Raw genomic sequence first — 15,809 nt, 5'->3', positions numbered from 1 at the left:
ATTCTGTCTTATAGTACATCTCAGAATAATGTCTAATGTGGAAACTCTCTTTGTTTTTTTCTCAGGCCCTGTTGGACTTGACAGACTTCCAGGTCAACCAGGAGCTGTTAACGACTGTGGCAGACGCCGCTCGGCCGCTCCAGCTGAAAGCCTCTGCCAGCAACCCGCAGCCCTTGCCTGCAGGTCTGGCAGATCCGCTCAGCTTCTCCATCTCCAGCCTCCGTCAGGAACCTGCAGCTCGGCCGCTCCAGCTGAAAGCCTCTGCCAGCGACCCGCAGCCCTTGCATGCAGGTCTGGCAGATCCGCTCAGCTTCTCCATCATCAGCCTCCGTCAGGAACCTGCAGCTGCAGACTCTGGCAGACACCTGCAGCCAAACATTCAACTGGAGCCTCTGACAGCAGCCTGCAGCTACCGCCTCCACCTGTCACTTGTGGAGTGAAAACAGGGATCCTATTTTTCTGTCTTATAGTACATCTCAGAATAATGTCTAATGTGGAAACTCTCTTTGTTTTTTTTCTCCGGCCCTGTTGGACTTGACAGACTTCCAGGTCAACCAGGAGCTGTTAACGACTGTGGCAGACGCCGCTCGGCCGCTCCAGCTGAAAGCCTCTGCCAGCAACCCGCAGCCCTTGCCTGCAGGTCTGGCAGATCCGCTCAGCTTCTCCATCTCCAGCCTCCGTCAGGAACCTGCAGCTCGGCCGCTCCAGCTGAAAGCCTCTGCCAGCGACCCGCAGCCCTTGCCTGCAGGTCTGGCAGATCTGCTCAGCTTCTCCATCATCAGCCTCCGTCAGGAACCTGCAGCTGCCACCTCCCCCTGCAGACACCTGCAGCCAAACATTCAACTGGAGCCTCTGACAGCAGCCTGCAGCTACCGCCTCCACCTGTCACTTGTGGAGTGAAAACAGGGATCCTATTTTTCTGTCTTATAGTACATCTCAGAATAATGTCTAATGTGGACACTCTCTGTTTTTTTCTCAGGCCCTGTTGGACTTGACAGACTTCCAGGTCAGCCAGGAGCTGTTAACGACTGTGGCAGACGCAGCTCGGCCGCTCCAGCTGAAAGCCTCTGCCAGCGACCCGCAGCCCTTGCCTGCAGGTCTGGCAGATCCGCTCAGCTTCTCCATCATCAGCCTCCGTCAGGAACCTGCAGCTGCCACCTCCCCCTGCAGACACCTGCAGCCAAACATTCAACTGGAGCCTCTGACAGCAGCCTGCAGCTACCGCCTCCACCTGTCACTTGTGGAGTGAAAACAGGGATTCTATTTTTCTGTCTTATAGTAAATCTCAGAATAATGTCTAATGTGGAAACTCTCTTTGTTTTTTTCTCAGGCCCTGTTGGACTTGACAGACTTCCAGGTCAACCAGGAGCTGTTAACGACTGTGGCAGACGCCGCTCGGCCGCTCCAGCTGAAAGCCTCTGCCAGCAACCCGCAGCCCTTGCCTGCAGGTCTGGCAGATCCGCTCAGCTTCTCCATCTCCAGCCTCCGTCAGGAACCTGCAGCTCAGCCGCTCCAGCTGAAAGCCTCTGCCAGCGACCCGCAGCCCTTGCCTGCAGGTCTGGCAGATCCGCTCAGCTTCTCCATCATCAGCCTCCGTCAGGAACCTGCAGCTGCAGACTCTGGCAGACACCTGCAGCCAAACATTCAACTGGAGCCTCTGACAGCAGCCTGCAGCTACCGCCTCCACCTGTCACTTGTGGAGTGAAAACAGGGACCCTATTTTTCTGTCTTATAGTACATCTCAGAATAATGTCTAATGTGGAAACTCTCTTTGTTTTTTTCTCAGGCCCTGTTGGACTTGACAGACTTCCAGGTCAACCAGGAGCTGTTAACGACTCTGGCAGACGCAGCTCGGCCGCTCTAGCTGAAAGCCTCTGCCAGCGACCCGCAGCCCTTGCCTGCAGGTCTGGCAGATCCGCTCAGCTTCTCCATCTCTAGCGTCCGTCAGGAACCAGCTGAAAGCCTCTGCCAGCGACCCGCAGCCCTTGCCTGCAGGTCTGGCAGATCCGCTCAGCTTCTCCATCATCAGCCTCCGTCAGGAACCTGCAGCTGCAGACTCTGGCAGACACCTGCAGCCAAACATTCAACTGGAGCCTCTGACAGCAACCTGCAGCTACCGCCTCCACCTGTCACTTGTGGAGTGAAAACAGGGATCCTATTTTTCTGTTTTATAGTACATCTCAGAATAATGTCTAATGTGGAAACTCTCTTTGTTTTTTTCTCAGGCCCTGTTGGACTTGACAGACTTCCAGGTCAACCAGGAGCTGTTAACGACTCTGGCAGACGCCGCTCGGCCGCTCCAGCTGAAAGCCTCTGCCAGCGACCCGCAGCCCTTGCCTGCAGGTCTGGCAGATCCGCTCAGCTTCTCCATCTCCAGCCTCCGTCAGGAACCTGCAGCTCGGCCGCTCCAGCTGAAAGCCTCTGTCAGCGACCCGCAGCCCTTGCCTGCAGGTCTGGCAGATCCGCTCAGCTTCTCCATCATCAGACTCCGTCAGGAACCTGCAGCTGCCACCTCCCCCCTGCAGACACCTGCAGCCAAACATTCAACTGGAGCCTCTGACAGCAGCCTGCAGCTACTGCCTCCACCTGTCACTTGTGGAGTGAAAACAGGGATCCTATTTTTCTGTCTTATAGTACATCTCAGAATAATGTCTAATGTGGAAACTCTCTTTGTTTTTTTTCTCAGGCCCTGTTGGACTTGACAGACTTCCAGGTCAACCAGGAGCTGTTAACGACTGTGGCAGACGCCGCTCGGCCGCTCCAGCTGAAAGCCTCTGCCAGCAACCCGCAGCCCTTGCCTGCAGGTCTGGCAGATCCGCTCAGCTTCTCCATCTCCAGCCTCCGTCAGGAACCTGCAGCTCGGCCGCTCCAGCTGAAAGCCTCTGCCAGCAACCCGCAGCCCTTGCCTGCAGGTCTGGCAGATCCGCTCAGCTTCTCCATCTCCAGCCTCCGTCAGGAACCTACAGTATGGGTGTTGTACTTTTTCAATTGTGTACAGCAGTGGGGATGAAGTAGATGAGGACAGCGCAAGCTGCAGCCGCGAGGACAGTGAAAGCGCTGGCCGCCACAAGAAGGAGTGATTTATACATTGTAGTGCAGCCTCATTTTCTAACTGGTCAAAACTGTTCTACAAAGCCTGAATGTACCAGGCACTCTTTATTTTGTTAGCTTTTATTTTTTACTTAGTTTAACACTCGGACTGCCCTGGATTACAGTGCCCCTCCAAGCGCCGCAACCTTCCGCCAGACCGTAATATGTAACTTCATTGTTTATGCTGCCCATGTGCTCCGAAGCACACAAAAAATGCAGTTTTTGAGTAATTTCCGTGAATTTATGATAAAATAAAAAAAATATTACAGACTATAGAATATGACTGACAACCTGTCCAGTGTCTCATGTCAATGCGGTATAAATGGTATAAATGCTCAGAAGTCTAGTGTGTTTAATTTTTGTAACTTATAGGCTTCAGAAAACGTACAAGACACATTTTTAAGACAAGTCATAGGAAGAGAAGCTTGTAGGTTTTATCTAAACAGAGGTATTTGCATTATAAAAACCCAAACGGTCTGTCAGACCGTCGTGGCGGTTCTAGGACAAGTGCACTTATATTTATCAATTCCATAAAATAAAACGAGAAATTGGAGAAGATTCAAAAAATTGTTAAAATTAACTAAGGGAACTGATCACAGATGTACTGCCTCTGTGTGTTTTTACATCTATTGTTGCTTTTTTTTTTTTTCTTGATAGACTGATTTTTTATGTGGATACATTGCGTGGCAGAGCGCATAAACAAACACTCTGGAGGAGGTATGTGCTCTCAAATCAAACTTTTTTGAAGGATTACTAGTTTCCCTGAAGTGTCTTGAAACGAATTTCACCGCTGATTGTTTTCTTGATAGACTCTGATTTTTTATTTGGCTACTTTTTGTCCAACGTGGCCAAACAATTGAGAGCGGTGACACACGGTCCGTGCGAATGAAGTCAGAAAGAAGGAAAACTGTTTCTAAACCTTTTGATGATGTTTTTGGATGTTTATTTGTGAATGAAATGGCAAGTTCTGACGAGTCAAAAACAACTCCTGTTAAAGACATGGATGAGGCTGCAGCCCGTCTGCGCTCATCTAGAGTATCATACCTTGATGAAGTGAAAGGGATAAAGATAAAATGATAACCCTTTTACTTTTATTATTATTATCTTATGCCAACTGAAGAATTAAATCTGTTTATTTGGGAGTTTTAGCTCTTTTCTTTCTTTTTCTCTGGAGCGGAAACTGACGCAAATGAGCTCATTAATCATGAAATAGCATACAATTAAAAATCCTTACCTTTTTATTCATTTTAGCTCTCTCCAAACAGGTGCTGCAGCTGCAGAAAGAACAGCTCTGGTCGCTGGGTCCTCATTTGACGCTCCAGAAATCGAGACGAGGTCGGAGTTGAGGCGTCAAGGCAATTAGACGCGTCAAAACGCTTTTAGTGCATGTTTGGCCATTTTAAACAATGAGTGTACTTCAAAACGCGTGCGTCAGACGCTTATAGTGCGTTTGGGCCTAAAAGTGTGGTTTGCCTCCAGGTGCATCATTTAGACACAAGATCATCATTTTAACACAAACGAACCCGACAGTGGTCAGAAAAGTTTTCTCTCACCTCTCACTCAACGATTTCATCCAACTTGATGCTTCTGCTGAGGACTTGTTGCATCCTGACAAGGCCTTAACTCTCAGGACAGTGACTCAACCAACTTCCATCATGGAGACTGTAAGATTCGAACACTGACTGTTTTTCTGTGTTTTACCGTCGAGGCTTTGAAAGCCCTCAGAGTTCACACATACATTGTTAACAGGCTTTTGAATTGAAACTCTCAAAATTTGACATTTTAATATCAAAGAGGTGAACTCAGAACAAAAAAAAATAGATACATGGTTTTCAAAGTACTATATTAGTAAGACTTTATCTGGATAGTCCACCTACAGATAGTTTACAGAGGATCTGTAACATTTCAACAGCTTATTTTTTGAGATTCAAGTAGTGGCTGTTAAAATCAAAATACTTATTTCTCTTATTTGCTTTCATACACTCCTCCCCACCCTGTAGATCACATGGTACACAGCATATATTAGAGTGGGAATATTTATATTAAAATACTATTTATTAACCTCAGGGAAGACTGTACCAGATCAATTCATCTGTTCATTTAAAAATAAACAAAAACATTCAAAATGGCCGCCTCACTGAAAAATAATTGAATCAACTTTTGTGTCTCATAAAATAATTTATATCACAAATGTATATCAGCCAGCTTCCAGCTGGGGTACAAAGTAATATTGTGAGTTTAAGTGTAGCCATGAGTCCAACTCTGAAGTACATGAATTTACTGTGTGATTCCCAGCAGATATGTGAACGTAGTAATTTGTGGTAATTTAAGGAACAAAAACTCAGTTTGTTGGAAGGAGTAATTGGCCCATGAAGAGTAATGTCATTTTCTCCAGGAAAGCTGAATTTGAAAATGGGACATGAAAGTCTCATCATTAAGTGCTGTTTGTTGCATTTACTGTACTTGTGAAGTCTCATACTAACATGACTGTGTATTGCAGCCTTCTGCACACAGGTCACAGAGAGCCAGGAGGCCTGCAGCCCACAGACAGTGCCCACACTGCAGGGACGACCAGGTCAGACATTTCACTTTTATATTTTGGATAGAAAAAATGTTTATGTCACAAACTGTTTTAGATGTAATTAGACAGCTTATAGAGTATTTAAAACACGTCAGACTACATTGTGAATACTGAACATTGTCAGTACAGCTCTCTTGCTTATTGGGCTCATTTACATCACAGTAACTTTCCTGTTCAGTTCCCATCAAAGTTGACAAAATAGTCCTCTGCACTGCATCTGATGTCTTTGTCTCTTGTGAGATTATAACAGCATGTTGTTAAATAAGAACCTGACTGGAGCCTGACATCCTCTCATGTGTTGCTGACCTTCCCCAGGTGCCAACTTCAGGGCCACATCACCAGCACTCTGCTGGTCCTGCTGGAAAGCATCCCCAGAAGAGGAAGCGCACCTCCGTGGCTCGTCCTTCCGAACCTTTGGAAGCTCCAGAGGTGGTCACATCTGTTGCCACTCCTGAGCCCTCCACCTCAGCTGCTAACATGGCTTCTGTTTTGAATTTGGTCCCTAGGCCTTCTGCGACCATCTCATCATGCTCCAGTGTGGCCCCCAGCTCCCAGCCCTCCACTGCTCCGCTGCCTGACGATGGCCCCCTGCTGATCCACAACAGCACTGTGGAGGAATACCAGTGCATCTACCATGAAGTTGTGGATGACATGCTGAGGTATGTTTCAGCCAAAATCATCAATCTGCCAGTGAAGTTTTTTAATCACGTTTCTTTATGATTTCTGTTTCTTCTGCTCCTCACAGGGACCCGGATGGCCGCCTGCGTCCTTACAGTCTGGCACTGGGGAGGCGCATCAAGCAGAGGCTGTGGGAGCGCCTGGAGCGTCCAACACTCACCGAATCAGTCAGTGAGGACGGACTGGTTCGTGTTGGCGCGTCAGACGGGGTTGAAGACCATCCTCCCCTGTATGGCGTCAGGTGAACCAAAGCCCCGCAGACCGCCACAGAAACGAGCTAAGCACTGAATATTACTCGTGTCAGCTCAGTTATGTAAATAGTTTGTAGTTTAAGTTTTGTAGTTTAAGGTTAAGTTTTGTAGTTTAAGTTAGGTTAAGTGTTGCAGCTGTGTTCTGCAAGATGACAAACTCCTCTCCACTTCTGTCACATAGCCATTTACTGCCTCCATCCTCTGCCTACAGGTTTTACCAGCCAATTGCTACCACATGCTCCACCTACAGACGTTGGACAAACATCTCCACCAGCAGCCTCTGAAGTTTCCTGCTCCACCTTACATTCATAGCCTCTAACAGCCACAGTCAGATTCAAGTTCTGCCATCCACAGCCTCTGCCAACAACCTGCACCTCCACCTGCAGATTCTGGCAGACTGCCGTGGCCACACCGCCTCTAAACTGTCCTGCTCCACCCTATACCAAAAGACCGTTACAGCTACGCTCAAGTTTAAACTGGCCAAACCTCCACCTACAGCCTCTGCCAGCAACATGCAGTCACTGCCTCCACCTGCAGATTCTGGCAGACTGCTATGGCCAAACCTCCACCTATTACAGCCTCTGCCAGCAACCTGTTGTTGCTGCCTCCACCTGCAGATTCTGGCAGAGAGCTGCGGCCAAACCTCCATCAACCACCTCTAAAGTGTCCTGGCTGCTCCACCCTGTACCAAAAGAGAGTTACAGCCATTCTCAAGTTTAAACTGGCCAAAACACCATCTACAGCCTGTGCCAGCAACCTGCAGTCACCGCCTCCACCTGCAGATTCTGGTAGACTGCTGCGGCCAAACCTCCACCTATTACAGCTTCTGCCAGCAACCTGCGCCTCTGCCTCCACCTGCAGATTCTGGCAGATGGCTGTTGTCAAACTATCTCCAACAGACTAAACCAGAGTCCTTCACTGATGCCTCCACCTGCAGATTCTTGCAACAACTGTAGCTCCATCTCCACCCTCCTGCAGCAACCTGCACCACAGACTCCAATCCTTTTGCCATGTGAAGACCTCAGTGGAACAGCAGAGACCAGAGATCCACTTGTAAATACAACCATTCAGATAACATGTAACAATGCTGTGTAATAGTAGCCTGGGTTGATAAACTAAAGCCATCTGTCTGTTTACATCTTCCTCTTCTTCTTACAGGTATTTCCATACGCTGTGTAAGGTCTTGCTATGTGGTCTTCTTCAGGCCCCGTGGGACCTCATCGACTCCCAGATACATCAGGAGCTGATCGAGCCCCCCTCCCCCTCCCCCACTTCTTCTTCTCCCCTCTCTTTAAACCAACCCGTCGAGGCAGACGGCCACCCACCACAGAGCCTGGTTCTGCTCGAGGTTTCTGCCTGTTAAAAGGCAGTTTTTCCTTGCCACAGTGCTTGCTCGTGGTGGGAATTGTGGAAATTAGTTGGTTTTTTGATTAGTGTTCAGAGATAATTTTTGTGATCTGTTGCTATATTATTAAATTGGCTTGAGTTGAATTTGCTTAAAAATGCCTGTCTCTCAGTGTCTTATAATGTTAGAAAGTTACAACAGTTAGAAATGTTGCAGTGTGATTAAAAAAAAGTTGAGTTTGAGTTGAGTTGAGTCCTAATAATCCATCGGCAAAAGCTCATCAGTCCGGTGTAGTCATACAAATGTTTGAAAATGTATCAATATTACTATTTATTTAAAAAACCAACTGAACTTCTAAAAACCTCCTGCACAAAAGCAGACAACACTTTGTCATTTCTTACCAACAAATAGTGACAAAACAAGAAGTTCAGAGATGGTTCAAAGGAATGATTTAGTGAGGTGAAATAAATAATACACAGAATCTACAATATCATATACTACACTGGGCGCCCTGATTATTGAGCTCCTACACAACATAGCCTTTAACAGAAGTGAGGAATAGTGAACATTAAATGTATAAACTTGTAAGACATGTATATGGACTCTAATATTTTAATTAGTTTTGAGCCACGTTTAAACATGGAAATACATTTTTTTCTGACACAGATTAGGAATGTAAGGTTATTATTTGGAGTATCTACACTTTTTCCTCTGCCTGGTGCTTTTTACATCCCACTGAAGGCTCCAGGTTGCTTCTCTTGACCCTGCTTACATCACAGCACTATACCCACTCTTTAAATCCTAACTCCACCACAGGCTCAGGGAGTGTCCCCAAAATTCTGAACTGGGCATTAACACCTGTTACCAAATCTGGTAAGGAGGAAGTTTGTGTAATTAAACAACTCACTTTTTCATTGCAGTTAATCTGTGTGGATCTGATAATTGGATTTTGCAGTAACTGTCAGCCTGTTTGTTCTGGCTCTTTAAATAGCAGCCAAAAATAGGTCTACAGTACTTCTTTGGTCAAGCAAATCTCATATCAAACCATAGTAAACTGAGATTAAAATCTATGCATATGTATAATGTAAAACAAGGCTCAACAGCAAGACTGCATATTTAAATTTAACCTTTACTCACTGAAACCTTAATGCAGCCTTTAACACACTGACAGCCTTCTGGCTAATATGGACAGTGCTCTTTTGGTGATCAGACCACATGTTAAGACAGAACACAATTTAAATTTGTTAAAAAAGACTTTATTTTCTTTTTCTGTTTCATAAAAAGGCAGTAAAAATTGTGTAAAAAATACTGTAAACCCTAAAATTCAATAAAAAGGATAAAATTCCACAGAATCAATGATCACTCAGCACATCTCCTTAAAAATTGTTTTTTTTTTTTTTTTTAAAGGAGCGAGCATCTTCTCAGCAGCAATAGAGAACGCTCCCCCTACATTTAAAACCGGACAAATCCCTTGAGGGAACAAAGAAGCAATGAGTCTCAGAGACACTGCAAGGCCTCTGCTCTTTCCAGGGACTTTCAAAGGACCTGTTAAAGACAAAGAGAAGATTTTAATCATCTACACAGCTACAGTCAAGGCTAACACTTGTCTGCATCATCTTTTAAAACTGACCATAAAAGTCTGGTAAGCTGGAGTTCAATGTGCCAACAGCACCTACACAGTTCTGACAACCTAAGAAGAGAAACACAAGTGAGATCTCGGACACACCAGTGCTTACATGCACAGTGGATAACACACATGCAAGACTAACTTTATACTACAAAAATATCATGCAACTCAAGCTGAAGGGTTTTTGTCCACCAATGGGGTGTTTTACCTCTTTGAGTGCAACTACTAATTTTCATTAATCTACATTCTACAGAAAATTATCAAGATGGAAATTGGTAAGTATTGAGTGAAATGAATGGACCAGTATTGGTTTTATTTGAGCAAGAGTTGCATCACAACCATTTCTGATTGTTTTGTACGGCTTATTTTGCTCGGAAATAACTACAGATAGCATAATTTTGTACTTCAATGTTTTTGATATGTTTTGGATGACTTGCATTACTTGATGTTTTGCACAGAAAAGAAAACAAAAATCTAACAAATGAGTGTTGGGGTTAGTTTTACCTTCTTGTGGCGATCTTTAGGCTTTTAGAATCCTCTCCTCTGCGATTTTTTTCTTTTATAAAAACCAGCCAGCATGACTTTGCATCAAAGTCAAGTAAGATCCCTGCAAGCTTGATTTGAAACTGTTGAAATTCAGTTATTTCAAGTGGCTGAAGATACATTGCTCTCTTGAGAGCTTGAATAGATACACTAACTAAAGGTTAATGACAATACATGTTCAAGCACTATATCATTCTCAAATCAAACATGTATTTGGCAGCACATTACCTCAAGGAATGATGAGCTTTATTTTTTTTGAAGGTGACATAACAAGTGTCATTTAGGTAGGTTTTGAAAAACAGACGAAGAGGATCAGCTCATTGTCCAAACACTGCTTTTGTTTTTTGTCGTCAGGCTGACGTGTATACATACAGCTTATTCAGCGTTGTTGAGAACCACTGAGGACCACTTTCACAAACTGAAGGCATTCCTTTGGTACAACAAAGGCAAAATACCATGTTTAGATTGATTAAAAAGAAACTAGAAACTTTATTGAAACACGCACTGCAGAAAAACATTTTGGGATATATTTAGTATCCTATTTAGCCAAAGGTACACAAGCATTATGCATTTTGGAGACGGTACGGCTTAAAGCATACACAGTTGTCCTAAGGTTATGTACAAAATATTGAGTTGGCTGCAGCTTTCCTCACACACAGTAAGGACTGTTAATCCTTCAAGCTTTACAAGAATTAGTCGATCATCAGAGTCGATTTTCCAAGTAATAGTCCGACAGATTGTAAATACCAATTGTAAAGTGTGGCAGAATAGAAGCATTTGTCTTTGTCAAATTGACTTCAAAAGTTTTTAGGAGATTCTACAACTTCACACAACACTAGATTTGAATTGTGGTATAAAGAAGTAAATGATAAGACTTTTGTTTTTTTAATCAAAACGGCTGTATTTGAGTTGGTGACTAAATCTATTCTAGTTATAGTGAGGTCACATTGAGGCATTATGAATAATTTTTGTCCAGTCATGAAGGACTTTTAAAATGCAGCCTACATGGGAAATTTATCGCCACAGTCACATTTTGTTCATGGAAAATTAACTTAAATAGTAACCATCAAATATCACTAAAATGTTACTCTTGATCCTTTATGTTTTTGTCACTAGGACCTGCCAACTACGCAAATGAAACAAACATTAAATGGAAACAGGTAAACAATGAAAAACCTTCTCCATGTTTCTTCCCTGTCACTCTAAAGATACATCCAACAAAATGTCTCTACTGAGTTTAAAAAACAAAAATAAAACAAACAATAAAAAAAAGGGAACAAACGAGAGGGGAAATTACTTTTGAAAAGTTCAGCGAGTTACAATCGGAGACAGTTGCCAAAGCAACTCTCTACCAGTGGCCGTTCAGTATCTTCCATAAGGATGCTCTCTATAGGCTCCTTTTGATTGCCTGGCTGCTGGGGCTTTGCCTCCTGCCCCAGAGTTAGACCATGAGTTGTCCCAATCATCTTGAGCTACAAGGACAGAGAGGAAAGACACAGGAACAGGACACTGGTTAATATTCTGAGGGAGGTAGACAGGGGGTCCAATCATCAGTGAATGTGTGTGCTATGCAGTAAGACAAAAATGGACAACAAATTTTTCTTACCATAAGGCTCATATGCTGCTTCCTGGGCCTCTCCGTGTCCGTAGTCGTAATATTCAGTGTCCCTGTGGGCAGGAAAGAAGTGTTAATACAGCACTTCACATGTAGTAAAGATTAACTGGGCAGATAGTCATTCAATATAGTTTAAACTTACGCAGGTGCAGCTTGCTGATTATAGTAACTGTCATATCCTTCGTAGGCAGGCTCTGCGTATTGTTCTTCATATGGAGGCTAGAAAGAAAACAAATTTATAGTTATATAGACATAGTTATTATAGACAATGTCAGGTGAGTCACGACCACTGCTATCAAAGAACCCACACTACATCAAGCAAGACATCACTACCATTCACTAAAAGGCAATCCATGTGAAAAGTAGAATCCAGGGGGGAGTGGAAACTTACATAGTCTTCATAGGCATCGGCTTTGGGCTGTGATCCTGAAGAAGGACCCTGGTGTTGCTGGTGAGACATGGCTGCAGCTGGGAGCATCCTTGGAGCCCCTGCTGCAGGGGGTCTGGAGCGGGGAGCTGAGCCTCCCCTGTTGGGAGCAGAGGCTAGTCCACCCCTACCAGATGGTGCACCTCTAGGACCGTTGCCCCGTCCCAATCCTCCCCGTGGGCCTCCACCACGCATTGTTCCTCGAGGGGCCCCACGTGGCATCCCACGCCCCCTGTGGAGAATAAGCAGAGTTGTAAAATGTGATCAACCACAAAACTGATAAACAAGAGGCTACTTGGTGATAATACAATAGCAGTGCATAAAAACAGTGTCTGCATGGTGTGAGCATTTTGGGACATGGTTCCAATGAGTGTGTTTGCAGATATTAACAGGCCAATGCAGTGTGGTAACAGATGATTCTACAACATGCAAGGAGTCAGTATCATTGTCAGTATGAATCAGGGTCCTACCTTGGTCCTCCAGCACCAGGTGGTCCACCTCTGCCCCGTCCCATATGACCACCGCGCCCCCTGCCTGAACCATCCTGGGATCCATTCAGGAAGTGAGGATCCATGTATGGGTCATGCTCACCAGGTTCCTATGAACAAGACAAAAACAGTCAATTATGCATGACATTCCCCTGTGGCAGCAGAAGGAGAACATGCATATGCATGTTATATGCATGGCATATAACATGCATATGCATGGCATATAAGGAATGCAAATCTTAAGTACTACGTATACAAACTGTTTCAGTGATTGTGATGCAAGAGGCACATACCGGGATAAGGAACTTCTTGACCTCCTCCATGGCATGAGCCATGCGCATATAGGCTTCTGGTATGGGTGCCATCACCTCAATGAACACATGCAGCTCCATGGCCAGGTGAGCATACTTGGCCTCACCACCCTTCCTCAGTTCTTCCTCCTGGTGAGCAGATAAAATGTAAATTATAATTAAAAAACAAAACATCGCAGATTAATGGACATCATCCCTTCAACAGTGTATCAATGAAAGCCTGTCTGTACACATACCTTATTCTTGTCCCTCATGGAGCCTTTACCCAGGACGGAAATCTTAGCACCAGTCTCTTCCTGGAGTCTCTTGATTGTGCTGCCCTGAGGTCCCAAAAGCTTACCAACAAAGTTGACCTGTAGGAGAATTGTATTACTATTCATTACAGTTAGCAAAGAAAAGCAGATCACAGGTCAACATGATGGCAGGAAGTACAGTCTGTTCCCACATTAAATTACATTATGAGAGTCAAATTTGGCACAAAAACGCCCTTATCAGCTCCGCAGTAGTGACCACAGCCCTCTCCTCACAAGCTGCATTTTTTAGACTACTGCGAAATTGTTCACGCAGAAGCAAGCTTAGTAGGGCACTGAGCGTATGACTTGGCTAATTCTGGGACGGCAAAGCTGGAGGAGACAGGGGTGCTTTGATCAGATAGACAGGATTACTCTGACAGTGCCACATGCTTATGCAAATTGTGCCTCCATTAAACGTGTTTAACCCAAGAGTAAAAAAAAACAAAAAAAAACATCAACAGGGTGAATCAAATGTCCCACTGGGCAGTCATAAAATGAAGCATCCTTTGCAGACGGATAACCCCTAAGGGACACTAAACGGTGGTCAAGCCCTGAATTAGAATAGGAATAAGGAAACACTCACCCGGGGGTACTGCTTGGTAGGAATGAGCACCCGCTCTTTCAGTTTGAGATTCTTGGTGGCAAACAGGTCCAGATAGGTCTCCTTCTCTGTCTCTTTCTTGGCTTCACCCTTCTGAATCCTCTCAATCTCTGCAGGAGAAAAATGTTTGTAAGCATGTGCAGACTCAATGTCCAACTGACCTCGGGATGATCTTCTAGGGGCCTGCGAACCAGTCAAATATGATTTTTTTTTCCAGTTATTTTAAATTTAAAAGCAAGGACCCAGGTCACTACCCATCATAGTCTTTAGTGCCTTAGGCACCACAGTTTAAACGTTAATTGCATGTGTGCATTACGTAATACATAATAAATGAAGCGCCCTGCAAAAAACGAGCCGAATTGAAGCTATTCAGTGAACTACGATATTAAAGTAATTAACGTTAAACAAACTGTTCATTAAAAACACAAAAGTAAATCAACATCCTAAACAAAGTCGAGTGCTTGTAAATTAAACAAAACCTGGTGCATTTGAAACCAAGAGAAGTTGACCCACATCGCTACCACGTGTGTATTACACCATTGTTCAGGCCTGTACCGCCCGCTGTCGTCTCGCTCCAAGAAGAAAGAGACTAGGCCTCGCGCCATGCTAACGTTAGCTCTTCTGTTAGCTTCGATAAAACCCAAGAATAAAATCAAATTACCTGCAGAAATGAGTTTCATGGCATGCGTGAACGATGAGTCCAGGCTGTCCTTCTCAGCCAGGAGCTCCGGCAGGTACTTGGTGTCTTCCATTTTGCTATTCTTCTGCGGGGCTGACTCTATGGCGGACTCAGAAATGCTCGCTTTGCTCATAACGCGCTAGCACGACCAGATTAACGAACGAAGCCTCGCTAGGTCCGTTAGCTTCGCCTTTATCGATACTACAATTGAGTAGATAAAGTTGATTCCGACTGCAACGCGATAAATGGTCAAAGTTGCAGAGCTGCCCGGTGTCTCTCCGTCGTAGGTCGCTCCGCTCCTTTCAATGGACAAAGGCGGAATGGCGCAGCTGCATTTCAGCGCGGTGGGAGGAAGAAACACAGGCGAAGACAGTGACGTCACCACCGGAGCGCACCAAGGTTAAGATCATAGGTAAAGACAAAGTTGGGAGGAGCAATTTGCCCCCAGAGCTCTGCTCATTTTCTTTCCAGGGATCAGGTGAGGTGGGTGCCTCTGTCACAATTTATAGTTGCAATCATAACTGCAATATCTTCATATCATCAGCAATTAACACACCTCTAACAAAGGGAGTCATCTTGGGAGATAGGCTTATTCCTAGGTTAATGAAAATGACCAACTAATACTGTTTTCCCAAATGTTGACTCTTATCCTATTTGTGTATATATATGGAAATATTAACCAGGCCTACATATGTGCCCAACTTTGTTTTTTCCCTTTCTTTATCTACACACATCTTTGCCTCATGCATCAGCTGGGACAGGCAGCAGGGGTGTGCCGTCTTATTATGCCAGTGGCATGCCATTGAAACAGGTTGTAATGGATCCAGCATCCTCTCCACAATGGAAATTTCCACCCTGTCCTACACTTGCCAGATTCATAATGTCCTGATTGCAACGTTTGTTCAAAATCTTTAGCGAGTTGATAAATGTCACATTTTTAAGTTACGTTAGTGACAAACCCCTCAGTCAAGTTTTCTATTTTTTGGAAAGTGTCTGTGGTGGTCATCTTGAACCTTTAAAATGGCTACCACCCACACCACCCCCTGTTTATAGCTGGATCCCTCATGATAAATCAATTTGGCTTCTGAGATTAGTGGCCAGTTGCCTATTTTTGAAGCCCAGGAAACAAATGAGAACATTTGCAACACACTAAACATAGAAACCGATGAATGTTAGCCTCCATAGTAGCTATGGAAGCACAGTGTGCTGCACAAAGTGTGAAGAAGTTGCAGACACAAAATAAAGCCAACAAATGACCATTAAAGTGAATCAAATCCATT

At 44.6% G+C, this 15,809-nt stretch overlaps 2 protein-coding genes across 4 annotated transcripts; one reads left to right on the top strand and one right to left on the bottom strand.

The window, feature by feature from the left end:
* Positions 1-550: 550 nt before the first annotated feature.
* Positions 551-8,092, top strand: LOC117267464 (uncharacterized). Its single transcript, XM_033643389.2, has 5 exons — positions 551-5,665; positions 5,987-6,330; positions 6,417-6,590; positions 6,812-7,653; positions 7,759-8,092. The coding sequence occupies exons 2-4, from the start codon at positions 6,149-6,151 to the stop codon at positions 6,882-6,884; spliced, it is 429 nt and encodes a 142-aa protein (XP_033499280.2). The 5' UTR covers positions 551-5,665; positions 5,987-6,148; the 3' UTR covers positions 6,885-7,653; positions 7,759-8,092.
* Positions 8,093-9,179: 1,087 nt separating this feature from the next.
* Positions 9,180-14,878, bottom strand: khdrbs1a (KH domain containing, RNA binding, signal transduction associated 1a). 3 transcript variants are annotated; one of them, XR_004502550.2, is made up of 11 exons: positions 14,512-14,878; positions 13,833-13,960; positions 13,193-13,309; positions 12,939-13,085; positions 12,628-12,755; positions 12,122-12,389; positions 11,873-11,949; positions 11,722-11,783; positions 11,413-11,587; positions 9,576-9,635; positions 9,180-9,490 (listed from the first exon to the last, which is right to left on the bottom strand). XR_004502550.2 is itself a non-coding variant. In XM_033643060.2 (9 exons), the coding sequence occupies exons 1-9, from the start codon at positions 14,660-14,662 to the stop codon at positions 11,478-11,480; spliced, it is 1,188 nt and encodes a 395-aa protein (XP_033498951.2). In that variant the 5' UTR covers positions 14,663-14,877; the 3' UTR covers positions 10,345-11,477. The 3 variants fall into 3 exon arrangements, 1 of the variants encoding a protein (XP_033498951.2); XR_004502551.2 differs by lacking the exon at positions 9,576-9,635; XM_033643060.2 differs by lacking the exons at positions 9,180-9,490; positions 9,576-9,635 and having other exon boundaries at positions 10,345-11,587; positions 14,512-14,877.
* Positions 14,879-15,809: the final 931 nt, after the last annotated feature.

The sequence above is a fragment of the Epinephelus lanceolatus genome, chromosome 15 (genome assembly GCF_041903045.1).
Source record: "Epinephelus lanceolatus isolate andai-2023 chromosome 15, ASM4190304v1, whole genome shotgun sequence".
In the NCBI taxonomy this organism is placed as follows: Eukaryota; Metazoa; Chordata; class Actinopteri; order Perciformes; family Serranidae; genus Epinephelus; species Epinephelus lanceolatus.
Note: the sequence above shows the minus strand (reverse complement) of the source record. Positions and strands in the feature narration are given on the sequence as shown.

Excerpts from the sequence above, each read along its gene's own strand:
- khdrbs1a (XM_033643060.2), bottom strand. The coding sequence starts at position 14,662 with ATGAGCAAAGCGAGCATTTCTGAGTCCGCCATAGAGTCAGCCCCGCAG. Across the intron at positions 13,961-14,511 it reads CATGAAACTCATTTCTGCAG|AGATTGAGAGGATTCAGAAG; the intron begins GTAATTTGATTT and ends TTTCTCCTGCAG. Across the intron at positions 12,390-12,627 it reads CCTGGTGCTGGAGGACCAAG|GGGGCGTGGGATGCCACGTG; the intron begins GTAGGACCCTGA and ends TATTCTCCACAG.
- LOC117267464 (XM_033643389.2), top strand. The coding sequence starts at position 6,149 with ATGGCTTCTGTTTTGAATTTGGTCCCTAGGCCTTCTGCGACCATCTCA. Across the intron at positions 6,331-6,416 it reads GTTGTGGATGACATGCTGAG|GGACCCGGATGGCCGCCTGC; the intron begins GTATGTTTCAGC and ends TGCTCCTCACAG. Across the intron at positions 6,591-6,811 it reads CCTCCCCTGTATGGCGTCAG|GTTTTACCAGCCAATTGCTA; the intron begins GTGAACCAAAGC and ends CTCTGCCTACAG.